General features: G+C 46.2%; 1 protein-coding gene across 1 annotated transcript; it reads left to right on the top strand.

Annotated features, from left to right (window-relative positions):
- The first annotated feature begins 1,153 nt into the window (after window positions 1-1,153).
- On the top strand, window positions 1,154-9,398 carry LOC149868983 (nuclear transport factor 2-like). The gene is made up of 5 exons (XM_090037294.1): window positions 1,154-2,955; window positions 5,196-5,309; window positions 7,571-7,642; window positions 8,723-8,821; window positions 9,137-9,398. Exons 2-5 carry the CDS (start codon window positions 5,211-5,213, stop codon window positions 9,248-9,250), a joined length of 384 nt encoding a protein of 127 aa, XP_089893420.1. The 5' UTR covers window positions 1,154-2,955; window positions 5,196-5,210; the 3' UTR covers window positions 9,251-9,398.
- The last annotated feature ends 394 nt before the right edge of the window (window positions 9,399-9,792 follow it).

Here is a 9,792-nt window from a genome sequence, read left to right as displayed (position 1 = left end):
GCTGAGCACAACCTTCGGATTGCACTGGCCATAATTACACCAAACTTTGATAAACTCAGAGAAGCAAGCTTAGGTTTCTCATTAAATGGAACCTAGGATTTATTATACAACAAAACATAAGTACCATATTTGAATATTTTTTACATTTTACAGTAGTATTTACTCCTTTAGTGGCCATTTTACAGTATTTTTTTCAAATGGCACAATGATGAATGTCACTTGAGAATAATGGAGGGCCACATGTTGATATTACTGTTAATGTTTTCCTGTTGATGTCCGTTTCTAAAATTAGGGCTGTTGAGATGCTTTAACTTGTAGTGCGTAACAAGTATTTTGGGGCCAAAATACTTGTGCGTTTTCTACTTAAAACTCTTTACTGGGTCGAGACTAGCCAGTGTTTACAAATGCATCCTGTTACAAAAAAGGCTGAGAACCACTGCACTAGACCACCTCTGGGATCCCTATCAATTGAATGACCTATATACTAACTTCTCATGGTTTGCAAAAAAACCCTTGTTTTTCCCTTCTTTTGGTCATGGTTAGATTCAGATACATGAAGATTTTTTTAAGAAGTTGATAAAATTGAGAAAGTGATTGCTGCATTATACAGCTATGGAAAAACTATTTTTCCATTGTGTATCAATAGGTCTGAGTGTTTTATAGTGGGTGAGTCTAGGTTTTTCTTTTTCAGCATAAGAGATTTTTTTCTGCATTATCATAAATCTTATTCAAAGTATGGATTAACAAAAAGCATATACAAATATATTAGAATCCCACAAATTGAAAGTTTTATACACAGACTAAAAATAAAAGCCAGCATGCACCTGGTGCCATAGCAAAGTTTGGTGCCCAGGGCAAAGCCTGCATGTGTCCTGTGCACAGATCAGGTGGGGCACATGCCCCCCCCACATGCTTGCCCAGGATTGCCTACAGTGGTAGAGCCACCCTCCCCCCATCCCTGTGCCCCCCCCCCCCCCATGAGCCGCTCACAGCTCCATCCTGCACCCTGCCCTGGCTGGGTAGCACCTGTTGGTGCCCCTTCACTTCAGTGCCCAGGGTGGTCACCCCACTTGCCCCCCCCTCCCTTGTTACGGCACTGTATGCACCTACTTGTATGCACAGTCCATGTATTGGTCTGCATAAGTAGGGTAAATCAGCATCCAGCTGCCAACACCATGAATACAAACAGTTGCTTGCACATGGAAATACAAGTTTTGCTTTTGCAAAGTTTTCAGGGGCAACATCAGAGTCCTGCACTCACATCATTGAAGATTCAGTTTTTCCTTCATTTAGTCCGCCATGAATTTGTGAAGTCCTTTTGTTCACAGACCCATCATAGAAAGAATTATTATTAGCATGTGAAATTCAGAGGCCCTTAGTTTGCTGACTGCAAAAAAAAGGATCTACCTCAATGTAAAAGATGCTTAAACCAGATCTACCTCCAACTAGAAACTCGCAGAGTACATTTCACCCTTCAGAATTACAAAGTGCAACACTTGATCCAGGCCCCATTTGAACAAGTCCTATAAAGGAGTTTAGGACGAGGGCACCCGTCCACCTGGAAATGCGAGAACAATTGAGGAAGCCTGATCACAGCTATGCCCCTGGGGGTTAATCACGTAGGAAGTCAGGCTCCTCTTCCCTAGTGGGATGAATGGCCCAACGGAGCAGGGATCGGATTTCTCTTTCCCACAGACGCAAGACTCAGTACTGACTGGGGAGGGGCAAGGTGCCACCTGGCCTCCCCTCCTTGTGCTGCTAATAAGCGAGGAGACCGCGGTCCCGACTTGCCCCACGGTGCCCGATCTGCGCCGGGTGTCTAGGAGAGTGGCTTGCCTTGCGCGCTGCATCTGAACCGAAGCGGAGCCCCAGCCACTCGGGGAGTGCAGCAGCCGCCTCCGCCCATTCCTCTCCCCGGCTGATGAGAGGGATGAAAAGCAGGCGGTTATGAACGTCAGCCCGCAGGCGGGCCCACGTGGCCTGCTCTCCGGCAAGCCAGCTGCAAATGCCTCGGATGCTCAGGAGCTCAGCTCAGCGCCGCTGCACAGATCGGCCGCCTGATGCTCGAGTGCTGCAACCGCCGGCGACACGGCCTGGACCGCCCGCGGAGACGGGGCCCGCGCTGCACCCCTGGGCTGTAAGTCCCATTGCACCGCTGAGCTCTAACAGCTGGGCTGTAAGTCTTGTTGCACCGGGCTGCAAGTTTCAATGCACCACTGGGTTATAGTCCCATCACACCGCTGGGCTATAGCTCCCTTCCACCACTGGGCTATAAGATACGTTACCCATCAAACCACTGGACTATAAAATCCATTGCACAGCAGGGCAATAAATTTCAATGCACAACTGAGTTATAGTCCCATCAAACCACTGGACTATAAGATCCATCGCACAGGTGGGTTATAGTCCCATTGCACAGCTGGGCAATACATTTCAATGTACTAACTGCTGGACTATAAAATCCATTGCCCAGCTGGGCTATGAGATCCATTACAACACTTAGCGATAAGATCCATTGCTGGACTATAGTCCCAGTGCACAGCTGGCAATGTTTCAATGCACGGCTGGGCTAGAGGCCCATCCAACCGCTGCGCTTTAAGTCCCGATGCACAGCCGGCCCATGCATTACACTGCACCCCCGAGTCTTAGTCCCATCGCACCCCTAGCCTGCCTGCCGGTTCTGCTCCACAGCTGGGCTGCAGCTCCATCGCACCATGAGCCAACATCTGGAGCCCTTGCCAGAGGTCGGCCCAGGCTGAACCCCGGGAGGGGGCGGGGCGGGACGGGCCCAGGGGCAGCAGCCGGGAGGCGCGGGAGTGCCCGGCCCGGCCCGGCCCGGCCGAGAGGGGGCGCCGCCTGCTGCACAAAGCGCCACGTGCGCAGCAACCGCCAGGGCGGTCTGGCTGAGCTGCGCGGCCGGCGCCGCCTCCTCTCTGCTCTCCCCGGGCGGGGCCGGTACGTGCGGGCGGGCGGACGGACTCCGGGGGCTTCTCGCTGCGCCCTCAGGCAGGAGGGGATAGGAGCCGCGCCCCGGGAGCAGCTCGTGTTGTGCCCTGGGCAGATCCCCTGCCCGCTGCTCAATAAACACCAGCTGGACAAGAGATCACAGCAGGGGTGGTGGTGATGGGGCCAGGCCGGGCTTGGGCCACGCTTCCTGCGTGGGCCCGGTTGTTTGGTCCAAACTGTCTCTCCCAAGGTCGTTGGCGGACGACCCCAGCCGCTGTGGGGCTGTCTGTTACTTATAGAGAAGCCAGGCTGGATGAGACCTCCAGTGGTCATCTAGTCCAGAGGTTCTCCACCTGTTTTATACCAGGGCCCATTCGTGGGCATCAGTGACCAGTCCGGACCCCGTTCCCCTCACTCCTGACCCCCCGCCCCTCCGAGTGTGAGAGGCAGGGGCGGGTGGATGGGGCGGGGCCCAAGAAGCCCTCAGAGGCTGGAGCTCTGCCAGCCGGTAAGGGAAAACCTGCAGCTTCCCATATTTTTCTCCTCTGAAGGGGAATCCATTTCTAAAGTTTGTTCTGAACCCTTTCATATATTCCTGTGACCTAATTTTGAGTCAGGACCCATGGGTTGAGAAACACCGATCGAGTCCAACCCCTGGTCTGAGGCAGGATCTGCCCTCTCCAGCCCAATCCCATGTCGCCCTCACTTAAACTCTGCCTAGAGCTACCCTCAACTGACACAACACAGACTTGCCCCGCCTAACTGGTGATAGGTAAAGCAGGAGAGGCATGGGGGTGAGTGCCTGGGCTGTGCTTGGGTGGGGTGGCTGCTCTCCGGGTGACAGCTTCTCTGTACTCATCTCCAGAATTTCACGGAGTGGCCCCACTGGCTGCTTGGGCACATGGAGGGGCAGCGGGTGCTGGCCTGTGTCCCCCTCCCCCAAGGGCCCTTGTTAACCTGTAACGTTTGTTCCCATTCCCTATTTCACTTTTGTTGTCTACAGTAATCAACTGTTATACAGCTTCCTTGTAACCGAGAGTGGCTTATGGGTTTCCTTGTGGGCATAGGTCCACACAATCTCTTTGATATAATAAATAGGCCTGATTGTTTTTAGTGCTGGATGTGGCTGTCATTTGGAGCTCTGCATTGCTTCTCTTGAGTTTTTTGCAGAGTTAGGGAGCAGACTGGAGTCATCCAGTCTTGATTTACCATGTTTGGTGACGCCCTGTGCTGCTGCTACAGCTGGTTAAAGCCATCTCTCACCTCCCTCATCACTCACCTACAGAGTTGAAGTATGATATATGCAGTTTAACTTTTTACTTTTGGAGACAAGTATATGGATCTATTGGAAGATGTGAATGCTACCATATGCTTGAGAGGAGGGTTAATACGTTTCATTGTTTCATTTTGCAACAAGTGACTTTTTACCGGTTAGTTAAAATCCTTGATTGATCCTTTAGGATTTTTACAGGGGGTTTTTTGGTGGCTGTTTTGTAGGATTGTTGGCATGTGTTAATGAAATAGGCCATCCATGACCAGCAGCAAGAGAAAGTTAGGAGATGATTTTTCACAAGAATTCCCCACATGAGCTGAGATCTGCTGGGCTTTCCATTTACATGTGCAAAGCTCTGTGTAGAGATTGCCCACTCTGTACCCACTCTTTGTTTTATGCCTGCCTGTAGGAACCTGTTAAATGGATCCACTAATATTGCTGTCTTGCCTGGAGAAAACACTTGTAGCTGTGGAAATCAAGAAGGCCTCTGTGGCTTTATTTAAACTGGGACTGAAAACCAAGCTGCAGAGAGACAGACTGGTTATAATCCAAACTGTTTGTACTATCAGCAAATGTTTAATCACCCTTTTGAAGTGGTGGGAGGATTGTTTTCAATTATGATAAACCTTTGGAAGGTCTCTTCGGTATGCTGGCTTTTAAGTTTTCTGAAAACTTCAGTTCTGAGTTGTAAAAATTTGCAGTGATGCTGTTTAAACAATTAGCTTGTCCGAAGGGGCCCTGCAGGGTATGTAAGAAACATTCTTATTTGTGGGACTTGAATTTGACAGTGAAGAAGAATGGCCTGTTGTGGTTCAGTGGAGAATCAGTTTCAGTGTTGTAACCTCTTTCCCTTCAGCCCCCAAAGTGTATTACAGAAAAGGAAATGTTCTCCTCCTCTTCAGTTTCCTTCATCTGCATTTTCCACTGACTCTAGCAGCTTAGTATTACTGTGCACTTAAAATGTCTTTTTTGATAGATTTAAACGGAGAAAATGGCAGACAGACCCATGTGGGAGCAAGTTGGAACAAGCTTTGTACATCTCTATTACCAGCATTTTGATGCCAGCAGGGTTCAGCTGAGTGCTCTCTATGTAAGTATTGCCTTGAGCTGGATGCTGAAACGTCCTCATTAAGACATTCAAATGGTTAATTATGGGCTTGACATTTCTATCTTTCCGCTACAACAGTAGCAGTGATATGAATGACACAATATGCGTCTGGTAAAGGGAACGGAAGCAAGCAAGGATGTCCACCCAGGTCAATCTGAACTCCTTAAATTTCCATTTGCCCTATAAACTGAGGGTCCCGATAACAATTTCTCACTCCTGTTGTGGAAAAATTGTTGGAGAGAACTCTTCTAAGCCTTTCTTTCTGATCACCAACCATAAACGTGTTGGTGTTGTATAGCTGCTGTCCCTTCTGCTGGAGGGCTTACGTGAGCTGTCTGTCAGGCAGAAGAAAAAAAGCTTCAAAAGCTGAAAGGGGCAAGCAAAATAGTCTGTGTCTGCTTTTTTGTATATCACACCAAAAAACTCATCTTTGATTTTGAGAATTGAACAGGCTACCGCAGTTAGTGTGAGATGGTATGAAAGGGGCTGGAAATAGAATGGTCTGCATCAGGGGTGGGCAAAATATGGCCTGTGGGCCAGATGCAGCCTACCAGTTGATTGTATCTGGCCCGTGGCTCCCCCTGTGGCACTTTGCATGTGGTTGAACCTTGTCCGCTCCTGCCCAGGGCAACCTATGCTGCGCTTCCACCTGTGCCTGCCCTACACCTGCTGACAGCCCTGGCCCTCAACAGTGTACACAGCTTCCCAGTGGGGCTGCTCCAACTGCTGCTACAGTCCTCTGGGTACTGCTCAGCTCTCCCCACTTCAAGTGGTTCATGCTCCTGCACCACTCCAGGCAGCAGGCAGTGCAAGGAAGTGGCAGCAGCTGTGGGTACTACATGCCTAGCCAGGTGGGGAGAAGCTGCAGCCAGGTAACTCCTGCCCCAGTGCTTGGGGCTCCAGCTCCCAGCCACCTTACACATACTGCCCATGTGGCCTGATGAGCAGCCACTTGCTGGGACAGGAGCTGCACAGGTGCAGCTTCCCCCTCCGCCTGGCTAGGCATGTGGGGCATTCAACAAGCTTTAATTAAACCAGCCCTGCCACCATTTTTCAGTGTGGGGACGCTGATATACATGACGCGCTGGGCACTTTAATTAGAGTGGCTCTCGGAGGAGCATCTCTGCTGGGAAGTTGTACACAGCAGAAGTATAGCATGGGTAGCCCTCCGTGGGAGTGGATGTGGTTTCTCCCCATGTGGAACCCCACGGGGGCAGCGGACCACACCTGCACCTGCACTGCACTGCGCTGCACTGCACTACAGTGCCCAGGCAAGCTCTGCTACATGTGCCCCCTTCCCCAGTTGGCTCTCAGGACGTAGCATGCAGGCAGCCTTCCACAAACATGCATACACCTCCCCTCCACACACACAACTCCCTCCTCCCTTTACACACACAATATACAAGAGTAAAACTATTTTGAGCGATTATACAATCACCTCTATATACACTACTCAAAAAACATAAATTCTTTTTTAAATAAAATATGTTATAGTAGATGTTTAGTTTTAATATATGATTTTATTTTGTTTATAGTTTGTTAAAATGATATCTTCTGAAAGATTTTATATGTGTGGCCCTTGACAGCTCACCAAAACTCATTAAGTGGCTCACCATCCACAATTATTTCCCACCCCATGTCTACATGAAAGCTTACTTGACTCTAGCAGTATCTCTTTCTGGTTTTTGACGTAAGACTGGAAGGGGCGTCCTGGATCATCAGGTCTGTCCACTGTGTTTTTAGGCAGTTTAACCAATCCTAAAAATCACCATTTCAAACCCTTGCATGCACACAAGGCACAACACTGGAAAACACCAAGAACGCCTCATACTATGCCATTGATAAAAGCAGAGAAAACAAGGACAATTGTCAGTGCCCTGCTATTGCAATGGCAGTTAATATATTTTCAGAAGATTTCAGGAAAAGATATCTTTATTGACCACGTTGTGAACAGGTTCATCTGTTACAAATGCTTATTTACTAATGCCTTAATAAGTAGTTCCTGAATTTTGTGGACCAGTGAACCACTGTTACCCCTTAAGATTTCATGCAGAATGTCACTCACCTTTAACGCTGTTAAGTAAAAACACTGTTAGCTTGCATGGAAACCAGAATTTGGGAAATAACTAGCCTAGTTCACAAGTATTTTACCATGCATCAGTCTAGGATACATTTGCAAGACTCTTCTGTCTTACCTTGCATTGACATATAAGTGATTTTTGACAGCCATGCTTTCTTTCCAGATGGATGCTTCTTGCTTGACGTGGGAAGGGCAGCAATTCCAAGGAAAAACAGCCATCATGGAAAAGTTGATGGTATATTTCTGTATCTACTAAAAATTAAGAGAAAGTTGCCATTAAAAAAATAAGCCTTTGTCTCACTGAATTGCCTTGCAGTTTGATTTACAAATGCAAAAGTAGGAGAGATGATTCTCTTCTGTGTCTGTTTTGCATAACTGTTTTTGGTGTTGAGAAATACTGGCAGTTGCTGCTGTGAAATTACTGTTAAAATGACGTTGTGGAATTCCACGTTTGCATCACTGACTTTAAGACCACATCTGCTCGTTCAGATGTTTTTCAAGTAGCCAGCACTCTGAAGTCAAACTGAGTTCTTTACTCTTAAGTTTGACACAGTGTATTCAGTGGTCAGATACTACTGTGATGTTGCTGATAGCTGAATTTGACCTTGTAATTCAAACTCGACTAACAGTTCTGTCAGTAGGTTAGACAGTATAGATTGCAGCTCATGCTTAGCTGTGTCTGCTCCCTTAGCTAGAATAAGATCTGGTAGACTTGTCAGCAGATCCGAAAATAAAGAGGTGTCACGTTTTACATAATCACTTATTAGTCTGAGTGCAGGTGTTGAACTGTGAACTTAAATATTATGTAACTTAATAAGATTTTTCTTGCTAATTTATTTATATTTTTTCTTAAAAAGCCACATATGTAAATCTTTATATCAATAGAATCTATAGAAATAAGTAATGGTGGGGTCTGAGGGAGGAAATACTTGCAAAATGTCTTGCATGCAAAGTCACTGGGCAGTATTTTATAGTGTTACCTGTGTGGGGGAAATAACATTTTCAGTACTTTACTTTAGATACCATTAATACATGTAACACATCCTTTTCTAGAATATGCTGAGCTTATTGTAGTTAACTATGCAAAGTATTTGAAACATTTCCACTGAATCTACTTGCAACATTTTCCAGGCAAAACATTTGCTGATTTGCTCTTTTGTAAATTAGCTGTACTGCATCTGTTTAATTCCCTTGAGCCCCACACCAAAAATCTATTTCTGTGGGCTATCAAATCCAAAAATGGAGTGCAGTATTCATATGCATATGTTTAGCTTGTGTGAGAATGATATTTAATGTTTCTTGGTTTCCTAAACAGAGCCTTCCATTCCAAAAAATTCAACACAGCATAACATCCCAAGATCATCAACCAGCCCCTGATAATTCTATCCTCAGTATGGTGGTTGGGCAGCTGAAGGTGAGAATTGGAATATATTGTAAAGCTTTGACTAATACTTGCGTTTCCAATATTCCTTCATTTAAATCAGTTTACTTCTTAGTCAAGTAGAATCGCTGTTTGAAGGACTTAAGGTAATATCATTGCTGTTCTGATTTGGCCTCAATTCAGTAGACTGTCCAAAGGCATTGCAGTGGATATCTAACCAGCACATGATAACCTGATACAGTTGGGCAGTTTGGATGTTTTTATTGTAAATGCTGGTTGTGTTTATTTCTTTGATATGTGAGCTATCCTTCACACTGATAACTTCCCCCTTTTTTTTTTTTACATTAGGTGGATAACGATCCAGTGATGGGATTCCACCAGTTGTTTGTTCTCAAGAATATTAGTGACAACTGGGTCTGCACCAATGACATATTTAGATTGGCTCTATATAACTTTGCTTGATTTCCGCCCCTATTCCTAAGCCTCTTTCTACTGCCACTCGCAAATTTTTGATCCCCAAATAAATAAAACAATTGTTCTGTAATGGCATAAGCCGTCTCTTGGTGGCTGAAGGAACACACATTTAGTCCATGTGTAAGGTAGAGAGTGGAGAGGGTCTCCGTTGTTCATAGAAAAATGATATGCAAGCTAATGCACCCCAAGCATCTTTCAGTGTTGATCACACCACTGTCTTATTACCCTTGGATAGTAGGTGTGTGTGAAGCATTTTTACATTATCATATTGATAACTCATATTAGCTTTCTAAACCGAAGTTGACAACAACAAATCTGGTGTAAGATACATTCAGTAAATTGCAGCTATATTCAGTAAATCTCAGGAGGATTGTTGGCTCCTTTTCACGAAATGCACTTTTCATGTCAGGTGCCAGAAGAGTGCCAGAGCAATGTGGCTTCATATAAAAATTCTTTCTTGATATGTGAAGTACTATTAAAGTGCTCGCCATGGATGTGTAAGAGGATGAGAAGAGAGTGTCCTGGAGTAT

This window comes from Crocodylus siamensis, chromosome 3 (genome assembly GCF_052110815.1).
Source record: "Crocodylus siamensis isolate JL-2025a chromosome 3, ASM5211081v1, whole genome shotgun sequence".
Classification (NCBI taxonomy): domain Eukaryota; kingdom Metazoa; phylum Chordata; order Crocodylia; family Crocodylidae; genus Crocodylus; species Crocodylus siamensis.
This window is presented reverse-complemented; position numbering and strand designations above follow the sequence as displayed.